Source organism: Bos grunniens, chromosome 10 (assembly GCF_055505025.1).
Source record: "Bos grunniens cultivar Pamir isolate PY7600 chromosome 10, Bosgru_T2T1.0, whole genome shotgun sequence".
In the NCBI taxonomy this organism is placed as follows: domain Eukaryota; kingdom Metazoa; phylum Chordata; class Mammalia; order Artiodactyla; family Bovidae; genus Bos; species Bos grunniens.
The window spans coordinates 65725659-65753528 of NC_141174.1; the positions used below are offsets into that span (position 1 = coordinate 65725659).

The 27870-nt window shown below is 36.9% G+C and overlaps 2 protein-coding genes across 56 annotated transcripts in view; one reads left to right on the top strand and one right to left on the bottom strand.

Moving 5' to 3' along the window:
- Window positions 1-1139, bottom strand: part of GANC (glucosidase alpha, neutral C) — a 74459-nt gene extending 73320 nt beyond the window's left edge. For 28 of the 42 annotated variants that reach the window (XR_015134878.1, XR_015134890.1, XR_015134893.1 and 25 more), the window contains exon 1: window positions 641-1011. The gene's annotated coding sequence lies outside the window, so the exon portion shown is untranslated. Of the gene's footprint in view, window positions 1-114 lie in introns of all 42 variants that reach the window. The other 14 variants (XR_015134889.1, XM_086321709.1, XM_086321701.1 and 11 more) reach the window with 6 other exon arrangements.
- TMEM87A (transmembrane protein 87A) overlaps window positions 1030-27870 on the top strand; it is a 38870-nt gene continuing 12029 nt past the window's right edge. For 2 of the 14 annotated variants that reach the window (XM_086321743.1, XM_086321758.1), the window contains exons 1-14: window positions 1030-1190; window positions 2477-2537; window positions 5032-5117; window positions 7388-7501; window positions 9563-9616; window positions 9701-9745; window positions 12535-12652; window positions 16209-16270; window positions 17006-17189; window positions 18431-18530; window positions 22719-22812; window positions 23570-23641; window positions 26096-26204; window positions 27129-27187. In XM_086321743.1, the coding sequence (XP_086177869.1) occupies window positions 1047-1190; window positions 2477-2537; window positions 5032-5117; window positions 7388-7501; window positions 9563-9616; window positions 9701-9745; window positions 12535-12652; window positions 16209-16270; window positions 17006-17189; window positions 18431-18530; window positions 22719-22812; window positions 23570-23641; window positions 26096-26204; window positions 27129-27187 (1302 nt within the window). In that variant the 5' untranslated portion in view covers window positions 1030-1046. The other 12 variants (XM_086321752.1, XM_086321756.1, XM_086321745.1 and 9 more) reach the window with 12 other exon arrangements.

Below are 27870 nucleotides of genomic sequence, written 5' to 3' on the forward strand. Positions count from 1 at the left end.
AGGACGAAAATCAAGACCGTGAGAACCTGGAAATGGAGATGGCCTGCGGGATTGTAGCGAGGCTTCTGCACATCTACCTCAGTGAGGGTCACGCCGCAGACACTGAAAACGGACCTGCCCTCTCCTGGCTTTCAGTTTCGAGTAGGAAGTGCCGGCCGGTTCGTGCTGGAGGTTGATGTTTTCCTGCCAAACGCTACATCATATTCTTCTGGACTAGAAGGGGCTTTTAAAAGGGGTTATCGACTACACCATCTATTTTAGGAATCGATTATACTCCACTACTGCCAAACTCCAGTGCTTGCCTAAATACTTCTAGAAATCTAAGAACTCGCTGCTGCTGCTGCTACGTCGCTTCAGTCGTGGCCGACTCTGTGCGACCCCATAGACGGCAGCCCACCAGGCTCCCCCGTCCCTGGGATTCTCCAGGCAAGAACACTGGAGTGGGTTGCCATTTCCTTCTCCAATGCATGAAAGTGAAAGTGAAGTCGCTCAGTCGTGTCCGACTCTTAGCGACCCCATGAACTGGAGCCTACCAGGCTCCTCCATCCATGGGATTTTCCAGGCAAGAGTACTGGAGTGGGGTGCCATTGCCTTCTCCGAAGAACTCACTGCTACACGATAAATAAGCAGCCAGACTTACGGCTTTCCCAGACTTCTGGCCCCAGCGTCTGATTTTGACTCAGAAGGGACGAGGACTGGGGCGAACGGAAGGAGGAGAAAGCCAAACGCCACACTGGGTTCTTCCCTGGTCCCCAAACCCTTTTAAGGGTTAGGAGAGAGAAGGGCCGACAGCCTCAGTGGTAGCTTTTGGCGATCATCCTAACAATCCAAGGTGACTAGCATGACAGGACGACACATGCGCAGTAGGTCTAAAGCCTCTAAGCCGTGACGACTGCCTGAGGGCGGGGCCTCTGAGTCGCAAAACAAACAAGCCCCCAGAGGTTGTGAGGACCCGGATGATCCCGCCCCCAGAGCGGAGCCGGAAGAGGGCGGGACGAACCGGAAGAAGGTGAAATGCTTTCGGTAGGCACTCCACGGGTGTGAAGATGGCGGTGGTTGCGTGGCTGCAGGTGGTGCCTGTCATTCTTCTTCTCCTAGGTGCTCGAACGTCCCCATTGTCGCTTTTCAGTGTAGGGCCGGCACCTGTCGCTGCTGCCGAGCGATCCAAGTGGCACATTCCGATACCGTCGGTGAGTGTTCACTTCAGGAACAACTGAGACTGGAGGAACGAGGGGTGGGGCTACGGCGGCCCAAGGAGTCCATGAAGGTTCCACAAAAGTTCGCTTCCAAAGGGGTGGGATTGCCGGTAGCGTCGGTGTAGCTACCTAACGGGGACTCACCTCCCTGGAGCGGGAAGCCGTGCGCTTCTGTGGGTAGATTAGCAGGAATGTCAGGGTCATTTTTGGAGCTCAGAGTGGCTGTGGATCGGTTTCTTATTAGCAGAGTCAGAGAACTTTTCATTGACAGACTGGAGACCTGTAAACTTGATGTATAGGTGGGGAATGGTTTCTCTTTCAGCTGAAGTTTTGCAGAATCTTGTGACCTCGGCTTGGATGAGAGGTATATGTAAATAGACATCTTTCTGGGGTTTTCCTCTGCACTTTTTTGTTAATGGATAGTTCTACTTACGAAGTTGGTTGATTTCGTTTGGACTTTGAAATGGTTAATCTAAGCTCTGCCATGTAATTGGGAAGCCTAGGCATTTAAAATGATGTATTCTAACATGAGAATGTTCAAAACGGAGTAAACAGTATGCTAAAATTTCTTATGGTAAGTTAGTCTTTCTTAAGGACAATTGACTAGATTGGTTGATCCTTTCTGCCTTTTATCGCCCTTTCGAAACCCCATTTGAGTAAGAACTGTAGTCCTGTGAGCCGACAGATCAGGTGCTGGCTGGAAATGCCCAAAAGCATTAGTCTTATTAAAACCACAGTGGCCTTTTTGTTCTGCTCTGCTAACTGGTCATATTGCCTAAATCTTTTTTGAGCTTCTGATAGGGCAAGAATTACATCTTTTGGTCATTTTGTGAAGATCTTCAGGCTCTCGGTTTTAGGTATTTACATGTTATTTGTAAAATGGTTGATAGTTAAACCTGGCTGTCTGCTCATAGAATAGTTTATTTGAAGCACTGAAGGGTTATTCTGGACGGTGATTAGTGAGTAAAGGGAATTAACTGATTAAGAAATACCTTCCAGAAAGATTGAAGTTAGATTAGGATTTTTAGTAGCCTTCCTTCTAGCAAGCCTTCCTTGCTTCATGGCCTGAGGGGAAAAAAATCATGTCTCTGCACCAAGCAGCAAAATCCTGCAGTTTTGTTATGACTGGATTTTACTAAATGGAAGGATATTGATGTCTTGTGTGTGTGTTAAGAAAACTAACTTCAACATTTTATAAATTTATGTTTTTGTATCAGTTATATTCTGCCTTCTGAATTAAAGTGATACTTATGCTAATTATCTCTCCTTTATCTTTGCAGGCGAAAAATTATTTTAGTTTTGGAAAGATCCTCTTCAAAAATACCACTATCTTCCTGAAATGTGAGTTTTTGCATTTCATGAAGTTTTTATTCGAGTTTTTGAGTGATCTTTAAACTTTTAAATTACCTATTTTCTACCTCTGATAATTGACACTCAACATAAATTCTGAAATTTAATAGTTCAGCACTATCTAGGTATACACTTATATAGTGTGACTAAGGTCCTTCACTGAATAATCTTCAGAATACTTACTTCTGTGAACTTTATTTTCTTCTCTTGTTTTTCTGGTGTTTGCAGTATATAGTAGATAAGTTGTTTTGGTCGACTGCATGGGTTTTAATCTGTTCTGAGTCATAGAGGTAACTGCTGAGTTTGTTTTTGTGTGCTTGTTAGAAGTTTATTGGACATATGACCTAGGTTTGTCAGACCATTGGCTCTGCACAAATATGTTCAGTAAAGCTCTTGTTTGCAGAAGGAGTATTTTACCACTTGGATCTTTGAAAGAGGAAGCTCAACAATAATTACCAGGAAATAGGGATTATGTAGAACAAAACCAGTCTGTCCAGTGGGAAAGCCAGTGTATCTGAATCGAGAATACCCCATTGTTTATTATAGAAAAGCTTCCTTTTATTTCTGAAACTGGCTTTATTTTTAGAGAATGCATGATCATGGGCAGCTCCATTTCAAGATCAGGACTAAAAATCCAGAACGTCCATGTGTGTTCCTATGCATATTTCTCCTTGTGAAAGTGCAAAGTTATGTCATAGTTGGATGATTTTATTCTTTTAATCATTTAGTAAGTAGTTATTGAACACATATTAATGTGCCAGGCACTGTTTTAGAAAAGAAGTGATAGAAAAGACTTTTTCTTTTAGTGAGTTTACAGTCTAGTGGGACGGGGGGGGGTCAGGTAGAATTTCTGTGAAGAATATACTGTTTTCATGAAAATATGATCTCTTTGCTAATGACTTAAGTTTGATTTAAATCAAATCTACTATGGCACACTGGTCTTTCTTGTGAGGTTTTCTTACTAGAAAAGAAGAGCTTTTAGGGATAGCAGTATTTTGTCTTTTGGAATAGCCTGACAGCCTGTGTGCTAGTCTGTCCTTTTTATTATGTACGGTTTCTTTTTACCTGTGTTCTGTTCTAATGGTTTTTGTAGTGGTTTTTAGCCAAGCTGCGTATTTTGAAATGTTGATGTTTCTTTGTTTTTAGAGGAGTTGGGGCTTAAAATTGTCTTTCACTTTATTACTTCTGTGTTTTCTTATACTTAATCTTGTCTCTGATTTTGTGCTTTTATGGGTATGGTACACTATAGATTTCCTTGAAATTGGCAGGACCATTTTCATTGTCCCTTAAAGCCATTCATTTAAAGTTCTATGTCTTGGGAATTCCCTGGTGGTCCAATGTTTAGGACTCTGAGCTTTCACTGCCAAGGGCCAGGGTTGAATCCCTTGTTGGGAAACTAAGATCCCACAAGCCTTGAGGCGTGGTCCCCCTAAAATTCTATGTCTTTTAACATAAATAGTAGTATTTTTGCAGGCACGTTTCCCTGCAAATCTCCTTTTTAGGGGATTTTTCTTACTGGTTTTTAATTAATTCCTTCTCTTGATTCTTCTGTGTAGTTCATAACGAGATTGCAGTATCCTTTTTAGCATTTCCATAAATTCTATTCAACACATCAGATTTTCTGTGTATTTTAGTTAAGCCTTATAAAATTGTGCCACTTAAAAATTAGTTTGAGAAAACCACTTCAAACAGAGAAAAGGAAAAGGTTGTAATTTTAGGTGTGCTTCTTAAGAACCAAAAGTAGATTCCTAGATATAGTTGTGTTTACCTTTGTCACATTTGCACGAAGTAGGTATGGTTAGTATGTTTTTTCATTTTCTGCTGGAATAAAGATAAAAGGGAATACTGACTTCCCCCAGGATGACAATCTAATAGACTCCCAAGTCTTCAGACTTAAGCTTTGGTTCATTAGGATATTGTTCTCCAAATTATGTTTAATAAGTTATGTGAGACTTATGTGATTTCATGAGGTTCCTTGAGGCTTCTCTTAAGGTGGATTTTAAAAAGGATCTAATATTCTTTTATCTTTGCTTTTGCTATTCTTGCCTTCCTCAGCCAGGTTTGCTTTTTGTTGATAGTTCTTCTGTATCCATTTAAGGTCTCTGAAGGGTTAAACTTTGAAGTTTTCCCTCAGTGAAATTATTTCCATTATTGTCTTGTGACATTTCCAATGTTGTTATTCCTTGAGTCTTCAGCTAGAATCTTTTTTAAGACTTTTCTTAAGAGTCTTCAGTAATTTGTTCCCTTCTGTTCCCCTCTTTGGCCTAACACAATGCCATGTGTCTTTGTGTACTTAAGTGCTTTGCTTAGTAAATATTTATATGATAATAGACAACTGAAATTTATTACTTCATTACCTTCTGTTTGGAGAAAGGATGGTCTTATAAGTATCCTGGTTTAGCAGGAAATGGGATATGGGGTAATAATTTAGGAAACATACTTTGGCAATCAAATCATCTTTTATTCACAGAGATTTCTTTTATAGTTGATGGAGAGCCTTGTGATGCATCTTTGAATATAACGTGGTATCTGAAAAGTGCTGACTGTTACAATGAAATCTACAACTTCAAGGTATGGAACATAAAATTACAGACTTTTCTTTGAGTTTATTTAGAGATCTTGGGTCCCCACCTGGTAGTGGAGTGTCATGTAGCTATGGAGGAGAACTGGAACTGGAATTATACTTTCCAATTTTAGGCATACTTGTACTATCAGTTCTCAAAACTTTTGGTCTCAGAACTTTGCTACATTCCTAAAAATTGCTGTAGATACCCAAAAAGCCTTTATTCATGTGGGTTACTATATTAGAAATTAAAACAAAAATACATAAATATGTATTAATTTATTTAAAAATAGCAATGATAGACTCATTGCATGTTAATATAAAAAGCACCTTTTTTAATGAAAAATAATTAATTTTCAAAAAACTGGGTACAGTGGTGTTATTTTATATTTTTGCAATTCTCTTTATTTACTGTCTGAACTTCTCTGGTGGCTCAGACGGTTAAGTGTCTGCCTACAATGCGGGAGACCTGGGTTCAATCCCGGGGTTGGGAAGATCTGGAGAAGGAAATGGCAACCCACTCCAGTATTCTTGCCTGGAAAATCCCATGGACGGAGGATCCTGGTAGGCTATGGTCCATGGGATTGCAAAGAGTCGGACACGACTGAGTGACTTCACTTCTTATTTAATGTCTAGGAGAAGGAGATGGCCACCCACTCCGGTGTTCTTGCCTGGAGAATCCCAAGGATGGCGGAGCCTGGTGGGCTGCTGTCTGTGGGGTCGCACAGAGTCGGACACGACTGAAGTGACGTAGCAGCAGCAGCAGTAGTGTAGTAGAAGATAGCTAGATTCTTATATCTTCTTCACTCAGTCTGTTGTGATGTGTTATTTTGGTTGAAGTGTATGCACAAAATGTGGCCTCACACAGATATGTAGTTGGAAAAGGAATGGTATTTTAATAGTATTTTCAGGTAATTGGATGATTACTTTTGCACTATCAGCACAAGGCAAATAACAGATGACGACAATGAAGATAGTTTTGCCCTCTTAGATGCATGGAAGTGTCCATGGACCACACTTTCAGAATTGCTGTAGTACAATGTACTTGAGCATTGAAGATACACAGCTCCTGGATAGATTTTTTTATTCTGTTTTCATCCAGCTGTTTGTATTATTTCATTTTTTACATTTCGCCTACATTCTTGAGGTTTCTTTTGAAAAATAAAGTACTAGTCTTTAAAAAATATCTACCATCCAGTTGGTTTTTTAAACCTTAAGCATTTTTACTTTCTACCCAGTATTAGGGTTTTGGTGGTGACTGTTTTGTTTTTGTTATAGAACACTGGGTAAGGTTGGTATGATGAGGACTGTGTTAGTCGTTCAGTCATGTCTGACTCTTTGCGACCCCATGAATTTAGCCAGCCACGTTCCTCTGTCCTTGGAATTCCCCAGGCAAGAATACTGGAGTGGTTTGCCATTCCCTTCTCCAGGGGATCTTCCCACCCAGGGATCGAAGCTGGGTCTTCTGCGTCTCCTGCATTGGCAGGCATGTTCTTTACTACTAGCACTGCCTGGGAAGCCCCGTGATGAGGACCAAAAGGATTGGAAAATTTAGAGAGAAGTATTTCTAGAGTATGGTTTGAAATATCATTGATCCTTTTCTCCTAATCAGTCAATCACTAGTTACATTTATAGTTAAAAAGTTCATACAGTTGAAGCTTGTGATAAAAACTGGTCAAGAGCTTAGCAGATTCAGTCCTCATGAGTAGTAGAGTTAAGAATGTAAAAATTATTTTGAATTGCCATAGGACAGAATTATGGAAATAATAAGCAGATAGTTGGAAGTGTGAAATTGCAGCTTAGGAAAAAAGAGGGTGAGATTAGAGATCTTGGTATGGGAGAAGAATCACAGAACTGATGAAGCCACAGAAATGATGAACTTTTTCAGAGTATTAATAGTGGGCTGTGAATGGCTGCAGCAGTTTTGTACTCTGGCTTATCTAGCTTATAAGCACAAGTTTTGTTGTTGTTGGTATTGTTGATTGAGTCAAGGAACTCTTGTAAATATATTTTCTTATAACAAAACCCTCTGGACTCTGACAGTTTCCCACATCTTCCTGGAATTTTTAGAGGACCTCTCCTTCTAGAGTCATAGACTGGAATTCTGTACTTGAGTACTGTTAGATTCTTGAATACTAATATATAGTCTTTATCTGATATTAATTTTAAAAATAGCAAATCCTAAACTATATACGTACCTAAGACAATCTATTTGTTATCTTTTAAATATTTCATGTAAAAACTAAGTTAAATACTTGGTATTTTCTCTATTTTCCAGTTGGAAGAAGTGGACACATACTTGGAAAACCTTAAGGAAAAAAAAGGGTTGTCTGGGAAATATGAAACATCATCAAAATTGTTCCAGAACTGCAGTGAACTCTTTAAAGCACAGGTAATATTTGATAGTTGTTCAAGGGAAATAGAAGAGGTGAAAAATATGATACCTGTATTTTTGGTGATGTCCATTTCTCCTCAGTTCTTTCTTCTGACAGAAATAGGTTAGAAGTACGTTCTGATTGGTACATAGTCAGCTACTTAAATATTCTCATCAAAGAGAGGATGTGCTTTCCTTTGTGTGTGAAAAGCAATGCCCCACTTTTTAAAAAATGCAGTAAAATATACATAACAAAATTTACCAGTTTAACCATTTTTAAGTGTGCCTTTCAGTTACATAAATACATTCACATTATTGTACAACTGTCACCACTAGCCAATTCCAGAACTTTTTCATCATCTTAAGTGGTTACTTTTTAACAATTAATAATAACACCAGCCCCCTACTCCCACTTCCCTGGTAATAGCTATTCTGCTTTCTTTTGCCATGAATCTGACTGTTCTAGATATCTCAGAGAAGTAAAATCATACACTGTTTTTTGGCTTTTTTAACTTAAAATGTTTTCAGGGTTCATCCATATAGCATGTATCAGAATTTCATTTCTTTTTAAAGGCTGAATAATATTGCATTGTACATTTATACTACATTATCCATTCACCCATTGATGGACTTTTGAAACTTTCATTTTTTTAAATTCTCTTGTTATCTCATCTAGTTGATATGTCCTCAGAAAAATCAACATTTTTAGATTTTACTACTATAGACCTGAAATCAAAGGATTGAATTTTACACCTTTTTTATATAAAGGGGAAGAGGTGAATTATACTGTATATTTTATTCTATTTATTATTCTATTTTTTCAACTTGATTGTGGGATCTTAGTTCCTTGAGCAGGTATTGAACCTGACCCCTGCTTTTGAAACCACTTAGTCCTAATCATTGAAGCACCAGGGAATTGCCAATGTCATTTATTTTAATGCTTACATGTATGTAATCATATAAATGGAGTTTATTATAAAATTCTTTTTTCTTAGAAGTAGGATCTGACCCAAGATTTTTGGTAGGATAAAATTATACATTATATAGGTTTGAAAATAGTCATTTTAGCTAGAGCCTTTGCTTTGTTCTTATTGCATTTAAATGTTGCTTCAAATTATTTAGCAGCTTGCCTTGAAGAGGCAAGGAGTTCATGGAAAGTTAGGCTTTTCTCTTTAGCTACTGCAAATAAAGATTATTGATAAAAACTCTTTTACTTAATAATTGATGAGCAAATGAAGTAATTGATAATTTGAACTGTCAATACATCGGTTGCATTCTTGTCATAGTATAGATTTTACAGTCTTGAAGGAAAAAGAAAATAGCTTTAGAATAGTGGAAGTAAGGTAGAAAAAGAAAGCTAGTCACAGTATGATGTTGACTAGGGGATTTTCTTTTGGTTTTCCAAATTTATCCTTTAGCCTAGGAGGATTGGTTGGCCTTTCTTGGATTTGATTGTGAAAAGTTACCTATTATATACTGTTTCCCAAGGTTCACTACTTTATATCTGCTATAAGCTTTCCAGGATTTTGGCATAAATCCCTGTTGATAAGGTTTCTTCCTCCAGTCTAATGTAACATGACCTAATTACTCAGGAAGGATAATGCTTCCTCTGCTGATAACTGGAAAGAAAGATAATTAGTGGAGGTTTTGTAACAGGCATGGCGTGTGTTGTGATGGAACAAGCAGTGGATCCTAGGGTTGAGAGTCAGGCTCAGATCCCATTTCTGTATCTAAAGCTTTATAGCTTTGAGTCACAGTTTCCCCACCCTTGGAAATAGAGGGGAACTTGATATCCATTTATCCTATTTATGTATCTTCCATCTAAGGTTTTGTTAAGAATGACATTATCTATAATCTTATAGAAAAATTGAGTGGCCAGTTTGGTTTGCTGTTATTTTTTAGTTCCCAGCAAGGTTTTATTCACTTGTTTGTGGTTAAATGGAAATATTTTGTCTGTTAATGTCATACTATTTTGTTTACTTTTATACTATGTTTTGCTTTAACTTTCTGTGGATTTTGAGCTGTGTTTTTGTTTTGCTATTATACCTGTTTAATTTTAGTTTTATTTATCTTTCATAGAGCTTTTCTGGAGATTTTGTGCATCGATTGCCTCTGTTAGGAGAAAGACAGGAGGTAATTGTTTTTCTTGTTACATATTTCTGAGAGTAAAGTAGAAATTCTGAATTAATTTACTAATTTTCTTTTTTCCTGTTTCAGGCTAAGGAAAATGGAACAAATCTTACCTTTACTGGAGACAAAACTGTAAGTGTGGTAGGGAATTTAGGGCATCAAACATATTTTAGTGTTCTTATGTTTGTTTACTTTAAATTCTTATCTTGTGCTTACATTTAAAAAGAAACTTAAGAATGGAAGCTATATACCAAAACGTTAATAATGGTTATCTCTGGATGATATTGTGAGTGATTTTTATTTTCTTTGTGTTTTCTATATTTTCCATGTTTGCTACAGTCAGTCTATATTGCTTTGTAATTACCACCCTATAAATATTATTTGTAAATAGTAAGAAACTTTTAAGAAAGATTCTTAAACTCCAGAACTCCGTCTAAAATTATCTTGTGATAGACTATAATTGGAAGAGTATATCTCAAAATTTACCCTTTAAAAATGCACAGTTAAGAGGTTTTTAGTTCTGTGACCACCAATCACTATTTAATTCTAAACATCATCACCCCAAAAAGTAACCATGTAGTCTTTAGCCGTCACTCCTCATTCCTCTTTTCCTCCAGCTCTAGGCAACCACTGTTCTCTCTCTCACAATTTGTGACCTATGTCTGGCTTCTTTCACAATTTCGAACTCTGTCTTAACTTTTACTTGCTTCTTGTATAGAGCCTCGAGATCAGTGGGGGTGAGTAATTAGGGCCTACTCAGGTCTTGATTGGGCACATGTGCACCATTTGGCACATATGTGCCCAGCCCTGAGTGTACTTGGAGCCTTCTAGATTTCCAGGAATATCTCGAAGCTTTTCAAAACCCCTATGGACATGTTATTTCCAAATTTTCCTTTTAAGTTTTTAGTCAGCCTCTTGATAGCCTCACCTGGTAATGTCACTTCAGGCAGCTGTGATCTTTCACAGTTGCTGCTGAGTATTTCGAAAACTCCCTCAGTACAGGGTCCTTCCCACTGAATGAGCTCTGAAATCAGATCATGTAAAAGATACACCTGAGATTGGAGCTTTTCATCACCTACCAGACAGCTCTAGCGAATGGGCTTTAGGGGACCACCAGACTTTTCCACTGGCTGCCAAACTTCTGTTTTTCACAGCTGTTAAAATTGTGAGAACTTTGGTTTTAAGGAGCTTAGAAAAAGGTCAAGAAGTTACGGTGAACAAAACCACTACAGGCTTGCTTTTCTTGCTGAAATTCAGGTTCTTTTCTTGAGGAAACAGATCTCAGATGGGTTGCAAGTCTTCAGTTGATTTTGATAATTTTTACCCATATTCTTGTTGCTTTTACTGGTGAGTGTATTTTCAGGGATCTTTATTCTGCCATTCTGGAATTGTCCCCACTCTCCCTACCCTGATTATAGTTGTACAAAATTTTAACCTAAAAAGTTAGGCATGGTAAGCTTCATTAAATTGTTTTTTTTTTTTTTAAACAGCATCCATTGGGCTTTTTCTTGTTCACTGTCAGCTATTTAGAAAATATACATCAGTGAAAAGAAGAAAATAATCTTCTGTAATACTACCACACACTGATAGATTATAAACATTTATCTTCTAGTATTTTGTCTGTTTGCATATTTATATTGAATTAAAAATGAGAATGTTATGTACTATATTGAAGCTTTTTAAAAATTTTAGCAATATAAGATGGACAGCTTTCCAGTTCAGTAAATATTGTATGGCATTGTTATTTCAATGACTGCATAGAGTTTTATTATATGAATATGTTGCAATTTATTAGATTATCTGTTTTTGGACATTTTTATGTTTCATTATCCTGCAGTTGGAAACAGTGCTGTAGTGAATATTCTTGTAGATGTATTTGTTTTTAGATCTTTTTTTCTGGTTTCAGAAGAATTCTGTGTTGGTGAACATTTGCTTCAATAACTTAAAAGTAAAAATTTTCCTTTTAAGACCAGAAAATAAAAAATTGCAAGTCTAAGTAGTGGTGCCTCCTTTCAGACATGAGGAAGAAGCAGCCAAGCATTTTCTGTGTTTATCTTGTCTTTCTGTTATAGTCTTGCTTTTCTGAAGGACCATAGTCTCTCTGGTATGTAAGGCAACAAATCCTTTGGTGGCTTTTTGCTAAGGCTGTGCACAGACTAACTGGCCTTGGAATAGATAACCAGTTCCACAAGCATGGTGGCTATTAATTCTACTTCCTTGACTTTGGGGGACAGTGACTCTTGGCTTTTCATATAGCCTAGCTAAGATCAAATATTTTATATAAATATAAGACCTTGTTAGCAGAAACTGTGGTGGTCCTGAGAAGGGCATTGAACGAAGGGAATCAGATTCAGGAATTGGTGTTTATAAGTTACTGATGTCATTATTGGTGGTTTTTTCCAGGTGATTTAAACTAAATTTCTTTAGTTTGTTTGGGATATCTCTGTAAAATACAACCTGGCATCCTTTCATGACTTGGTTAAAAGTGAAGTGAAGTGAAAGTTGCCCAGTTGTGTCCGACTGTTTGTGACCCCAAGAACTACACAGTCCATGGAATTCTCCAGGCCAGAATACTCGTCTGGATAGCCTTTTCCTTCCCCAGGGCATCTTCACAACCCAGGAATCAAACCCAGGTTTCCCGCATTGCAGGCAGATTCTTTACCAGCTGAGCTACAACAGAGACTCAATTTAGTGATTTAAGCTGAGGTTTCCCTCATTAAAAGTTATATGTGAGTAATTTATTATCTAATCTACTTTATCACACTGTAAGCCTGTTTGTTTTGCCTACTGTGTTAATCAGTAAAAGTGAAGGAATTGACCATGTTTCTAGGCACACTCTGGAATGAAATTTTATATTTTGTAATTAACCTGTGTTCTCAATTCTTAAGATTGGAAGATTTGATGTCTTCTTTCCACTGTAGGTAATGCATGATCCATTGAAAACTTGGCAAGATGCACCATACATTTTTATTGTACATGTTGGCATATCATCCTCCAAGGAATCATCAAAAGAAAATTCACGAAGTACTCTTTTTACCAGTAAGTACATTTTGTTTCTTTTTATCACTTGTATTACTACTGTCTTGTTGTGTTGTATGGTGGCTAGTGTCAAATTGCTTTAAAGAGGGAATAAATGAAGAATGTTGTCAAGTAGAAAAATTGAGGGAGAGAAATTAACATTTTTCTGCATCCAGTGTGAACAAGATACAGTCTTAGGTACTCCACTTATATTTTATTACTGTGTAGTATAGATATTAGATTTCATTTCCCTTCATTTGATACTCCTGCTTTTAACTTTTTCAGTTAATATCATGTTCTCAATAGACTAAAATTTAGTTACTAAGTCAAGACTTGGACATTTTTAAATTAATGGACTTGTATAATTTTTTAATGTCTCAGTTTTTCTTACTATTCTCCTTTCTATTTTTGCCACCCAGTTCAGGGAATCATCACCTGGAATTTTACAGTAACTTATTAATTAGTCTTGTTTTCTGTAGTTTCTTTTTTTTTATTTCTTCCTTTTTTGCAGTTTTCTTCCCTTCCCTGCCTTTTCAAGTAGAATATTGAATAGAAGCAATGATGGTGGACATCCTTATCTTGCTCCTGACTATTGGCAGTATTGGCACATTTCACCATTGAGTATGATATTTACTATAGAGTTTTCAAAATATTCTGTTTCAAGATTTTTTTTTTTAAGAATGAATACTCAGTTTTATGGAATCTTTTAATCGAGTTTATTAAATTGAGCATATAGATTCCTCATTTAATCTGTTGTTGTGATGCATTATATTAACTGATTTTTTAGTGCTAAACTGTTCTCGAATTTCTGAGATGCCATTTTTGGCCTTGATACACACACACACACACACACACACACGTAGCTGGATTCTATTTTCCAGAATTTTATTTAGAGTTTTTTGTCTATGTTCAAAGTAAAATTGGCCTAATATTTTAATTTCTTGTGTATCTTCTATGGGTTCTAATGTTCAAGTTATTGCTAATCTCATGCAATGAATCAAAGAATGCCCCCTGTTTTTATATTCTGTTGAACAGTTTTGGTAAGGATGGAATTATCCATTCCTTAAATGTTTGATAGAACTCACTTATGATAGTGTTTTGGCCTGATGTTCTTCTTTTTCCCCCATGAAGATTTTAATCAAGTGATTTTTTTTCTTTAATAGTAATAAATATTTTAGTTTTTCTGTTTTTCCTTGAATTGGGATTTTTCTTTTTTTCTTCCCCCTGAGAAATTTTCCATGTCATTCAAGGTTTTAAATTTGTTGGCATAAAGTTAGTAATGATATTTCTTTTACCAAAGAAAAAATTTTTTTTAATTCTTAGTATTGCTTTTATGCCTTCTCTTTTTAACTTGCAAAATCTTTCTAGGATTCTGTTTTACTATATTTTTATTGCAATTAACCACTCTTTTACTTTGTTAATTTTCCTATTTCATTGTCTTTCATTAATTTTTATTCTTATTTTTATTTCATTTGACTTAATTTTAAACTTTTGTTTTATGGATTCTTGTCTGGAATGTTTAATTCCCAAGACCAGAGATGGGTCTTATTCTCCATAATAATATGGAATATAGCAGATCTAGGCAAACCAGAGGTGACCTGGCAGTATATCCTCCAGACCCATGGCTTTCTAATGGGCAGTAGCCTCATTGAACAGTTGCTAGTGTTTATTTTGAACCTTCTTTCTTTGAAAAGGATGGAGAAGAAACCCTGCTCCCTCCACTTCAGCCTCTTCATTCATCAGATGGTTCTGTTCCCCCTTTATCTTGAACACCTGCTATTTTCAGTGATCTAGTAGAAGCTGCATGCTCAACTACTTTGGGACCCAGAGTCCACCTTGACCATGGGTTCAGTCTCAGTCACTGTTCTGCATTTTTATTCTGTTTTGATATGTGGAGCTGTTTATCTTTTCAAGCTTATGTCCTTTTTGTTTCCTCTCTCTTTTTTTGTTTTTGCTTTATCCATCAGTCATTTGGAACTAAGAAGGTGATACTCAAAACTTAAGTACCCCTTGGTGGGAGCCCTGCAATTCTCTTAAGACAATTTTATCTTCTTTCTTCCCTTCATTAAAATCTTTGGTATTTTCTTTTACCTATAAAATATCCAATTCTGCAGCAAGACTTAGAAAACTTCACAGATTATTCCAGTTTACCTTCTGCTGTGTGTCAGAATGCTACTGTATAGTACCATGTGCAGCCTCAGAACTACATGTCCTTTAAATGTATCCTGCATTTTCACAACCATGATCATTTTCTTTCGTCATGTAATGTCCTCTGCCTGGATGGCTTTTTACTTTGTCATAGAAAATATACATCCTTCTGGGGCTGGCTCAGGGGGGACAGTTCTCTGTTGCTTTCCAACTCCCTCTCACCTGGGGATGGTAATCCACTTGGTGGCAGAAAACGTGCGTCTTTCCATCTCCTATATTTTCCATAATGTGTGTCACATGGTAAGTGCTCAGAAAATGTGTGTTATATTTTAGTATAGGACAGGGATTAGCTTTAGAGTGCCAGATAGTAAATGTTCTCTCTGCTGCAACTACCCAGCTCTGCCCTGTGGTGTAGATATAGCCATTGACAGTACGTAAGTGGATGTGATTGTTTTCCAATAAAACTTTGGAATGGTTGGCCAAATTTGGCCCATGCACTGTATTTTGCTGACTTCTGCTGTAGAGTAAATAGAGAATGTGACAGATATTTACGAAGTATTTATATTTACTCTTTCATTAAATTAAGAAGGTTTAGATTACTAACCAGTTTGGCTATGAAATTTTTGTGATTGCTAATATGGGATGCTCCTTTTCTTCATGTAAGAATTGGGTCTGTCTTTTAATAGTGGTATGTCCTTTTTGCTTGATAAAAATTGGTAAGAAATATTTGTTGCATTGTCTGTATCTGGAGATAGATGTCACTTCTCAGATAAAGCAGTTTATTTATTAATCATACCTAAAATTTATCCAAGTAGTTTTTATCAGTTACAATTTAAAAGTAGTTATAGGTTTACTTCAGTAAGGCAGCTCTGTCACATTCTTGTTGGTACTGTTATTTGTTTTGCTTCATTAAACACTGTTATTATTAAGCACTTTCTGAAAATGATATGTTAATAGTAGGAAAGTTAAGTAAAATTGAAGTAGGTAAAAAAGAAATAAAGCAATAGGAAAACATAGGCCAGGAGAGAGAAGAGGCAAAGAGGGTGACAGAATGAAGAAATGAAGCCCTGTACTTTGCAAAGCATGTTAGTGATGTAAGAAAAAGCATATGTGAAGTATGTTTGGAGTTTAGAGGAGATGAGGAATAGTTCCAGTTGGGCAGCTCACCAGGCCTTATGGATGAAATACATTCATCTTGGTCTTTAAAGGACATGAGTATGAGAACAGAGGACTTTTCTACTAAAAATGGTGATGGAGCCAGAGACCTGTGCAGGACACAGCATGAACCATCAGAGCACTTCATGATTGAAATGGTTAAAAGTAAATTACCCAATGGAATTTTCATTAATTTCATCAAACAAATATCAGATGATGTTTCTGTTTAATTTTTTCATCCTTTACATTAATTCTGAGGACTGTGTTTTGGCAGTGACTGTTGAAGTGAAAGGTCCCTATGAATACCTCACGCTTGAAGAATACCCACTGATGATTGTAAGTGAACTTAAATTCTTTAACCTCAACATTAAATGTGTTTAACTTGTTTTGAGGCAGTATTAAAGACTTGTTCCTGAACAGTTCAGAAAATACTGCTTGTAGTTCTGTACTTCTTACTAGAATGTGATCTTGGGAGTGTCAGTGAACCCCTCCATGGCTCGTTTTCTCATTTATAAAAGGAAGAAGTCAATGACTTGGAGAATTTTAGAGTTGGAGAGTACCTGATTCACTTTTGACATCTCTTAGATCCAAAATGGAGTACTTAAAAAACTCTGTAGTTTCTGATCCCACTTAGTATGACTAAATGATGATGCTTTCTCCTTTTCAGTTGTGTCTGTCTGAAAACATCCTTAATCTGTTTTCAGGTTTCTTTTTGTTCATGATTGTTGTTTTTCCCTTGTACTTTTATAGTTTTCCCACTTTGGTGTTTCATAGCCTTCAGCAGGCTCTCTGTGTTGTCTTCATTTAAATAATTTTTGATTGTGAGCTGAAAAAAACCTTTTGATACAGAAGAGTGGTCACTCTTGATGACAAGTCCTGAGGCAGTCTCCCTCTGCCCAAGAGGAGACAATTTTTTCATCTTAGTATTGAACTTCACAGAAATAAATAAAAATTTTTTAAGTAGAAGGTGTAATATGTATATTTTTTATAATATGTTAGGACTATGTGTAGATTCTAAATTGGCTCTTGGCCCTAATCCTTCTTTTTTTCTTTTACCCACTTGGATGACAGTTTTTCATGGTGATGTGTATTGTATATGTCCTGTTTGGTGTTCTGTGGCTGGCATGGTCTGCTTGCTATTGGAGAGATCTCCTGAGAATCCAGTTTTGGATCGGTGCTGTCATCTTTCTGGGAATGCTTGAGAAAGCCGTCTTCTATGCAGAATTTCAAAACATCCGATACAAAGGAGAATCTGGTATGTACCGAAAAATGTTTGACAGTTTGTGAGTGATTGGTAGGTGAGACTAAAGAACAATTTTCCCAAGGTCAGCACTCATTAAGTAGATGTAGCTTTTTAGTTACTTGATTATGATAACAACTTAAGCAGAATCACTGTGATTGTGACATTGTTTTTAATCTCTTAACTTGTAGTGTCAGTAATTTAAGAGTAAGGTATGGTAAGTCGCTCAGTCATATCCAACTCTTTGCGACCCCATGGACTGTAGCCTACCAGGCTCCTCCGTCTGTGGGATTTTCCAGGCAAGAGTACTGGAGTGGGTTATTATTTCCTTCTCCAGAGGATCTTCCTGACCTAAGGATTGAACCCAGGTCTCCCGTATTGTAGGCAGACACTTTACCGTCTGAGCCACCAGGGAAGATTTAAGAATAATTTTATTGAAATATACTAAAAAATGTTGAAACGGTAGTGGCCATTTTGGGAATTCAACCATCATTGAATCTTAGTTGCTGTTGATTTTTAAGGTACCATTATTACATGCATCTAAGAAATAAGAAAGAAAGTAAATACTACTAATTTAATTGTAAGATGCCATTGATTGTAAGACACATCTTGATTTCAAAGCTACCTTAGAGGTGTGGGGGTGGTATCTATTTGGTAAAATATAATAATACCGTGAAAATAGAAGAGTATTTGTGGTTTAATAAGGTGAACAGATAATGATAGAAATTGTTTTGTGCTGAAGTGTTTTTTGATAGCTTCAGTTCTCTCATCAGACCATACATATAATTATTTTTTCATTTAATTATTAGTAACCGTTATTGTAAGATATACTAATTAGATCTTTCCCTAGTCTTTGAAATGGCTTGAAAATAATAGATGTAAAAAAGAGTTGAAAATTCTGTGTTTGTGTTTTCTGTGCTGTATTTCACACTTTTTTTTTTTTTAATGGGAGGAATTCTCCTTAGATGCTATAAATTATTCAAATAGGGTAAGGTATTCTGAGGTTTTAGTGATGTGGGAGGTGGAGAGGGAAAGTAAATTGACACACCCAGATTACTATCCACATGAGGAAGATCCTAAATAATATCAGCTTCTACTGGTAAACATTGGCAGAATCGGTATTCTTTTCAAGTAGGACTGATGTCAGTGTTTGTTCTGAAGAATGTTAGAAATCTACATTTTGGGTCTACAATTGCACCTTTTCCCAAACTTGGATTACATGCTGCAGTGTTTCTCTGTTTTTTTCTTTCTCACAGTCCAGGGTGCCCTAATCCTTGCAGAGCTGCTTTCTGCAGTTAAACGCTCACTGGCTCGAACCCTGGTCATCATAGTCAGTCTGGGATATGGCATAGTCAAGTAAGTATTGCCTTTAAGTGTTGTCTTCCTATACGGAAGAGCAAATTAAAATGCTGATTAAATTGAAACAGTGTTTCAGGTTCTCAGTGTAGTTCTGAAAGAGTTTATATAAGAGATAGGTATGAAGTCAAAAACATCTGAAATTTTGTAGATTCGCAGAAGTTGGAAAAACCTTAGTGTTTGATTTCACTGGTTAGAATTCAAGGAGCATCTACAGGAAACCTGCAATTTAGCAAATGACATTGAAACATCAAATTTTTAGAGTAAACTTATTGTCTTTACTCTTCCAAAATATTCTTGAAAATCAGATTTTTTGAATAGGAAGAGTGTTCTTGGGTGCCTTCTATATATTAGACTTTGTTCTAGGTCCTAGGGATACAGCAAGAAAACAAAAGACTTGGAGCTTACATTTATGGGGGGGCTGGTGCACAGACAAAGGTATTTGAGTGAAAAATCTAATGTGTCAGTGAGCAGATAAAGCAGGGAAAGGGTATAGAAAGTTCTAACCAGGAGGGGGAACTTGAAATTATAATTATGGTGGTCAAGGAAGGCTTCACTTAGTGACATTTAAGAAAAGATCCAGGTTAGTGAAAGAACTATATATACACCCAGGGGAAGAGATACTAAGATGTGGTCAGATTCTTTTATATTTTGAAGATGGAGAAAATGGACTTTGCTGATAGAGCAAATATATGATATGAAAAAAACGAATCAGGGATGATGCCAACGATTAATGTTTTGCCCTAAGCAAGTAGAAGGATGGAAGTGACATTAACTGAGTTCAGGAAGATTTTAGGTGGAATAATTTGGAGTAGAGCCAGGATTAAGAGTTCAGATATCCGAACGAGGGAAGTCGGAGGAAAAAATTAGGGCAGAGAGATAAATTTGGCAGTCAGGGCATCAGTTCAGTTCACTTCAGTAGCTCAGCCGTGTCTGACTCTTTGCAACCCCATGAATCACAGCACGCCAGGCCTCCCTGTCCATCACCAACTCCTGGAGTTCACTCAAACTCATGTCCATAGAGTCGGTGATGCCATCCAGCCATCTCATTCTCTGTCGTCCCCTTCTCCTCCTGCCCCCAATCCTTCCCAGCATTAGGGTCTTTTCCAATGAGTGGCCAAAGTATTGGAGTTTCAGCTTTAGCATCAGTCCTTCCAAAGAACACCCAGGACTGATCTCCTTTAGGATGGACTGGTTGCATCTTCTTGCAGTCCAAGGGACTCTCAAGAGTCTTCTCCAGTACCACAGTTCAAAAGCATCAATTCTTCGGTGCTCAGTTTTCTTCACAGTCCAACTCTCACATCCATACATGACTACTGGAAAAACCATAGCCTTGACTAGACAGACGTTTGTCGGCAAAGTAATGTCTCTGCTTTTTCATATGCTATCTAGGTTGGTCATAACTTTCCTTCCAAGGAATAAGTGTCTTTTAATTTCATGGCTGTGGTCACCATCTGCAGTGATTTTGGAGCCCCCAAAAATAGTCTGACACTGTTTCCACTAGTTTCCCCATCCATTTCCCATGAAGTGATGGGACCAGATGCCATGATCTTAATTTTCTGAATGTTGAGCTTTAAGCCAACTTTTTCACTCTCCTCCTCCATTTTCATCAAGAGGCTTTTTAGTTCCTCTTCACTTTCTGCCATAAGTGTGGTGTGGTCTGCATATCTGAGGTTACTGATACTTCTCCCGGCAATCTTGATTCCAGCTTGTGCTTCTTCCAGCCCAGCGTTTCTCATGATGTACTCTGCATATAAGTTAAATAAGCAGGATGACAATATACAGCCTTGACGTACTCCTTTTCCTATTTGGAACCAGTCTGTTGTTCCATGTCCAGTTCTAACTGTTGCTTCCTGACCTGCATACTGGTTTCTCAAGAGACAGGTCAGATGATGTTATTTAAAGCCTTGAGATAGGATGTGACCATCAAGGAAGTGAGTGTATATAAAGAGGTCAAAGGATTGATCCCTTGAACTATTATTATTTAGAAGTCAACGAAGTGAAGTAGAATTGTTGTAGTTCAGTTACTCAGTCATGTCCAACTTCTTGCAACTCCATGGACTGCAGCACAGCAGGCTTCTCTGTCCTTCACCATCTCAGAGTTTGCTCAGACTCAACGTCCGTTGAGTCGATGGTGCCATCCAGCCATCTCATCCTCTTTCATCTCTTCCTCCTGCTTTCAATCTTCCCCAGCTTCAGGGTTTTTTCAGGGCAGAGGAAATATAGAAGTGACCAGTGAAGTGGGAGACGAAGCTAAAGACTGTTTCGAGAAGGGAGTGATTAATTGTGTCAAGTAAGAGGATTGAGATGTGAACATGGGCTTTAAACTACATGAATGATATTAGTGACCTTAAATAAGAATGGTTTTGGTGAGGAGCAGAACAGAAAGCTCGATTGGAGTGAGTTTAAGAAAAAATAGGAGGAATTCTTTTAAATAGGGGAGAGGAATTAGGTATCAGTTCAGTTCAGTTCAGTTGCCCAGTCGTGTCTAACTCTTTGCGACCTTATGAATCGCAGCACGCCAGGCCTCCCTGTCCATCACCAACTCCCTGGCAACCCACTCCAGTGTTCTTGCCTGGAGAATCCCAGAGACAGAGGAGCCTGGTAGGAGGCCGTCTATGGGGTCGCACAGAGTTGGACACGACTGAAGCGACTTAGCAGCAGCAGCAGCAGCATGTCCATTGAGTCGGTGATGCCATCCAGCCATCTCATCCTCTGTCATCCCTTTCTCCTCCTGCCCCCGATTCCTCCCAGCATCAGGGTCTTTCCAATGAGTCAACTCTTCGCATGATGTGGCCAAAGTATTGGAGTTTCAGCTTTAGCATCAGTCCTTCCAAAGAACACCCAGGGCTGATCTCCTTTAGAATGGACTGGTTGGATCTCCTTGCAGTCCAAGGGACTCTCAAGAGTCTTCTCCAGCACCACAGTTAAAAAGCATCAATTCTTCGGCACTCAGCTTTCTTCCCAGTCCAACTTTCACATCCATACATGACCACTGGAAAAACCATAGCCTTGACTAGACAGACGTTTGTCGGCAAAGTAATGTCTCTGCTTTTTAATATGCTATCTAGGTTGGTCATAACTTTCCTTTATAGGTAGTTATTTTCAAGGAGTTTTGCTTTAAGTGGAATTAAAGAAATGGGGGACCTTAATTTTTAAAATTTATTCGTTTATTTAAGAGAGTTTTGCTTTAAATGGGATTGGGGTTCTCACTTTTGCAATTTATTTATTTGTTTAATGCATGTGGTTGCTTCCTGTAGGCCAGGAAACATTCTGGATTTCTAAGATAATACCAGTGGGGAGATAAATTCCTGTCCATTTGCAGTTTTTCTAGCATGTAACAAAATGTAAGAATAGGCATTGGTAAGGCTTAGGTAGACATGATTTAAGGTAGTGCATCTCACACTATAATGCTCTAATGAATCATCTTGGGGTCTTGTTAAAATGTATATTTCGATTAAAAGGTATTTTTTTTTTTAATTAATTTATTTTAATTGGTGGCTAATTACTTTATTGCAGTGGTTTTTGCCATACACTGACATGAATCAGCCATGGGTATAAAAGGTATTTTGAATTTCAAGAGTCTAAGATTTTTCCTCGGATGACACTGAAGCTACTCAGACTTTTCATATTTTGTTGAATTTTGAGCATAATAACAGGCTATTTAATGAGTTTTAATAAGATTTTGGCTATATTAAAGAACTGTTAAAAATTTTAGATTTGATAATGATATTGTTATTATGTTTTTTCAAAGTCCATATCTGTTTAAAATATACAGAAATACATATATATAAAAGGTAAGATTTCTAGGATTTGTATCAGGATAATATGGGGGATGGAAAGTGGATGAGATGTTCATGAGGCAGGATTAGTTGTAGGTTGATGGCTTTTGGAGGTGGATAATGGGTTTATAGGGGTTCATTATACTATTGAATATATTTCAGGATTCTCTATAATAAAAAGGTTTTGAAAAATTTAGTGATAAGGGACTGGATCTCAAGTTCTAGTGTTTACTGTCTTGATTTAAAACCATACATCTATTTGAGGTTTTTTTTCGGGTAGATCAAGTATGTCTGGCTTATCTCTGTTAAGTTGTTAGCCTGTGTTAATCAACATGAGTTTCTATTACTTAGCTTGTCTTGGGGTTTGTTGCATTTGTACTCAGCTATCTCTTTTCTTCCTCTTTAGGCCTCGCCTTGGAGTCACTCTTCACAAGGTTGTGGTAGCAGGGGCCCTTTATCTTTTGTTCTCTGGCATGGAAGGGGTCCTCAGAGTTACTGGGGTCAGTATTGCTCAATCTGATTTTTTGTGATCATTCTCCATTTTGTGATCATTTTGTTTTTGCCTTGAAGTTAATTAGAAGTGTCTGTGGGCTTCTTTACTGTTTTCCTCTAAGTCACCTTTGGGCTCTGGTTTCCAAAACGTATGTATAATTTATTTTTCTTTTTAATCTCTTAGAGCTTTAGAAATTTAATGTATGATGAGGAGTGAATGCTTTCCCACCTGCCCCCAAATTACTACTTATTTACTAGTTCTCAATGGGAAGCAGCAATGGAGCAGTGGGCTCCATTCTTGCATAAGTGACAAGCATTGTAATCATGCATTTTCTGGTTAATCTAATTTTTGTTTTAAAGTGACAGTGCTCTTTGCTTAACCAAGACGTGCATTTCAGAGGTTTCTTAAAATTGAACTGATTATGTTTTATATAATTATTGAGAATTCCATAATTATGCCTTTATCAGGGATGAAAACCAAAGCACTGAGATATATGATAAAGAAATTTATGTTAGAGCTGGTTTAATTTGAAGAAGTGGGCCTCCCTAGGTCATTACTCTCTGTTATAAATTGTCAGATTAAAGATGGTAAATGCTGTAAACTTTTCTCTCAATTAAACTGAGCTTAGTAAGTTTTGCAACAAATGAAACACTGTGGATGCACATTTGGTTTTCAAGTTGCACTGTCCTCTGTATGTAATTTTCTTAGACTTTCAGCAACTTTAACCCTCTGTCAATTTCATTTTCTTTCTCCTACTACTGTAGTATTTTTCTTATCCCTTGACTTTGATAATAAACCTGGCCCTCTCAGCAATTGATGCCTGTATTATTTTATGGATATCCTTTCAATAATGCCCTGGTGATTTGAGTAATTAGGATTGAATAAGTAAATAGTATCTTAAACTTAGGAAAACAAGCAGCATAATTTTGGGGACAGATACTTACTTGCCTTACATCTTATTTTGAGATGAGCTTTTTTCGTAAAATACATTGTATACAATTCTAGAAACCAGTAATTCTTAGTATATAAATGATGCAGAAAGTTTTGAATGTGAAAAGGGTCTTTGATTTACAGCCAAAATCAAAATGATGGGAAATGATAGGTTGGGATGGGAGCATATACTGCCATAACGTTTTTGGTATAGTCACTTCTTAATGTGGATCTTAATATGCTAAGAACTCTATGCTGGTTGTCCCTTATTAGTTAGCAACATATTTCACTGTGTTGAGATTGTAGTCAACAGGCTGTGTGAAGTGCTAACAGCTGTATGTTCTGCATGATGGTTTATCAGAAGGGAAGAATGGTGTAGGTGCCACGTGTTACTCCACTTTGTTTTCTTTCAGTTCAAATGCAAAAATCACTCCAGCTGATTATATAAATGCAGAATCATGTGCTGATTTCTTCTCTATGACTCTCTGGACATCTGTTTTTTCACCATCTCTTTTTCTTTGTCTGCAGGCCCAGACTGATCTTGCTTCCTTGGCCTTTATCCCCTTGGCTTTCCTAGACACTGCCCTTTGCTGGTGGATATCCTTCTCATTGGCTATTTTGATGGCCATCCATTTTCTCCTTTTGGAGAACATGATCTTTCTGTAAAGGATTTTTTTTTTTTAAACCGGTTTTGTTGATTACTCCTTAGTCTGGGATTAGGGAATTTTCAGTCTAACAACCTGAGGCCTGAGGTAAGCAGTTTTCTTGTTTTGTTCTTAATTTTTCAAATTGCATCCGAAATCAGTGACTGTATCTGAGCACAAAATACAAACTTCTGGCTTTCCTTTTATTTATTTACTTTTTACACCTACCTCTCCTCCTTTTTTAAAAAATGAACTTTGATTTTGGACTAATTTGTGCATCCCACTTAGTGTTAGAGTAACTGGCTGCTCTGCCATTTCTTTCAGCCTCTAGGAATATTAAATGCTTTGAAAACTATGAAAAAAGTTTGATTCTTAAAATATGGTTTTGAAACTCCATAAGGTTATTTGACTCTTAAAATTCTGTATGAGTTTAGCAGATTTAAGTCCTTACAGGTCAAATGTTTTGAACCCCTGTTCAGAAGGTGACTTGGAATTGTCTGAAGGCTTCCACTCTTTGAAGTAAATATTGATTCATTTACAGGTGAAGTCAACCAGCACACAACAGACAAATTTCTTTTTCTCCTGCTTCTTAAAAATAAATACTATTTATTAGAGATTTGGCCTATTGAATGAAGGACTTGAGTTTTGGGATTTCTGTCTTTTTTTTTTTTTTTGGTTTTTATTTATATGCTCCTAGGTATAATTGTGCAATATTATTGTCTTAATAAACCAATGTCATAAAAGGCTGAATATAAAAAAAATAATTTTATGAATTTAAGTAGATTGTCATTTATCAAAGATCTTTGAAATTAAAGTGTTTTGGTTCAAATGATCAAGCTTTCCTACATCAGTATCTTTCAAGTGTGCTTTGTGAACCTCTATAAATATTGGGAGGAATGAAGAGGAAAGTGGGACAAGACCAAACAGTTAGATAACGCAGTGTTTAGGTAGCAGCTAGATATTTGTCAAAGCACAGACCAAGCTCCAGCTCACTCATTGTTGTGTCTATTCATTCTGAAAGTTGGACATGAGGGCAGCTATCCTCTTTAGTAGTCATCAGTTCCCCTTCTGTCTTCTGTGGCAACTCCTCCTTGGGAATAATGTTCTGAAAATGGAAAGTCATTACTTTTAGAGGCCAATTGCCTGGAATACTCAGCCAATTGTAATTGTACCATCCTTTTAATTCAGGATCAATCTAGCAGCGGATGGTAGTTTTCTTAATATTACACAAGGAATCTAAGTGTAGAACTGTAGAAGGTTGTAGTCATAAGTATTTATGACCCTAGGCTGGATTAGCTGGGACAGTGAGAACAGAGATACTTAACCTTAGAGGAAGAGAGAAAATAATGCTGACTCCTATTCCCTTGCCTGAGACTCATTTTCATTTTCTTCCATTTGTCTTCATTTTCATTTTCATTTTTTTTTTCTCTAGAAAGCTGCTTCCTATCTTAATTTCTCAATTTTTAATAATTTTTCTCTTCTTTTTTTTTCTTTTTCCATTCTCCTTTTATCCTGGTTTTATCTTCTCTTCAGTATCTCATTGAAAATGAAGACTTTCCTATTAATCATGGTGAGGCCTGGGAGTGTTTGTGAGATTGAGAATAAGCAAGCTGTAAGGCCTCTTATCATTAAGATAAGATCCTCAGAGAAACTTGAGAATTAATTTACTAGCTTATTGTTTTTTTCTGAATGTTGATTTCCTTGACCTTCAAACACATATTTATCAGCCTGACTCAAACAATGAAGCTATTAAAACTTAGGAGGAACATCGTAAAACTCTCTTTGTATCGACATTTCACCAACACACTTATCTTGGCAGTGGCAGGTAAGTCTTCCTGATGTTTAAACGGGATCCTTTTAGAGTAGAGATTCTTAACCCGAGAGGTCATAGGTGGGCTCTTTAAAATTACATAGAAGAGTTTTGTGCATTTTACTTAGGAAAGGGGTCTTTAGCTTTTGTTATTCTCCAAGGGGTCTGTGGTTCAGAAGAGATTGAGAATCACTTAGTTTAAGTATAATAGATGAAGAATAATGGCATTTACTTTCTTATATAGTTCTTAGTATATCTCTGTCCTGTATTCATTCTTTTTTCTTGAGGCAAGTTAGTTTCAGTGCCATATAGCATTCATATTTATTTTAGAAGACATTAATTAATACTTCCTTGTTATAGAATTTTAGGTCAGGATATGCTGCCTTTATATTCCTTCCACGTCTGTTACTAAGCATGCGTAAAATATAGGCATTAGGTAGACCATAGCCAAAGTAGGCTTATTTTTTGCCTTTTGGCTCTTGTAACCAGTATAGTGAGGTCTGGCCTATGACTGGAACCAACAGTTGTGTTTGTTTTACAGTCATTTTATCAACCCTTTCCCCCCATTTGACTGGCTAACAAAAAAATTAACATTTACAATATTAAGGATAAAGGAAGGGGAAAAAATTATTGATATTGCTGGGAAAAGCCATATTTTCACTACTGTCTTTTCCAGTTCTCAGGGTTACTGAAGTAGTTAGATACTAAACAATACTACTCTTTAAGTACAGAAATTTTTGACAAGAGTACATATCGTGGGCCTTATATCGAGTAGTTAAGTAGTTTTGTATTGAATAAGTATGTTAAAATAACAAAGTGTGGTGATCATGTTTGGGGGTTCAGGATGTGTGAGATTCCACTTAACCAGAATTGAAGGATGTAATGGGGGATATAAACCAGCATTCACACTGACCAGGTTTGTTTTTTCTATTTTTTTAGCATCTATTGTGTTTATCATCTGGACAACCATGAAGTTCAGGATAGTGACTTGTCAGTCGGTGAGTTAACAAACAACATACATTTAGGAACAGTGTACCGTTTGTTGTACACAGACAGTTATGTTGATGACAGTGGTAAGGTTTGCATTTTATAAAAAATTAGGGTTAGGTCTTCATTCTGGGAGTTAGAATGTTTCTCTCCTCCTGAGTATTTTATATATACCATATATGATATATACCAGTAGTTCAAGAGAATTTTATAAATGATAACCAGAGACTCTCATAACCCAATCTTGCCTTAACTGAAGATTCTCAAACAAGAAATCCAGAGTCTTAAGCATTAAGTTTGTGTGAATAATGCTGATCTGAGTAAAAACCATGTCCTTAAGATCTGGGCACAAAGAATATGGCCAGTAACATTTCTTTGGAGGGAGCTAAAGCTCTATTTTGGTAAAATTAAATAAATAGAAGTGAAAATTATTAAAAAATAACAATCTGATATTATTTTCTCTTACCTTGTTTAAAAACCCTTCCCTAAAGATTCTCAGCTATAATGAAGCATTGACAGGTACTCTGTCTGCTTAGTGCCTTTTTCTTTAGTAAACACTACAAGGAAAGAAATTAGGTTCATTTACTTTGTATCCTAAGCACGTGGCACAGTGCTTATTAGCACATAACCGGCCCTTTTAGTAAATATAAGCTGAATGAATAAATAAGTGGTTCTTGTTCTTTGCAAAGGACTT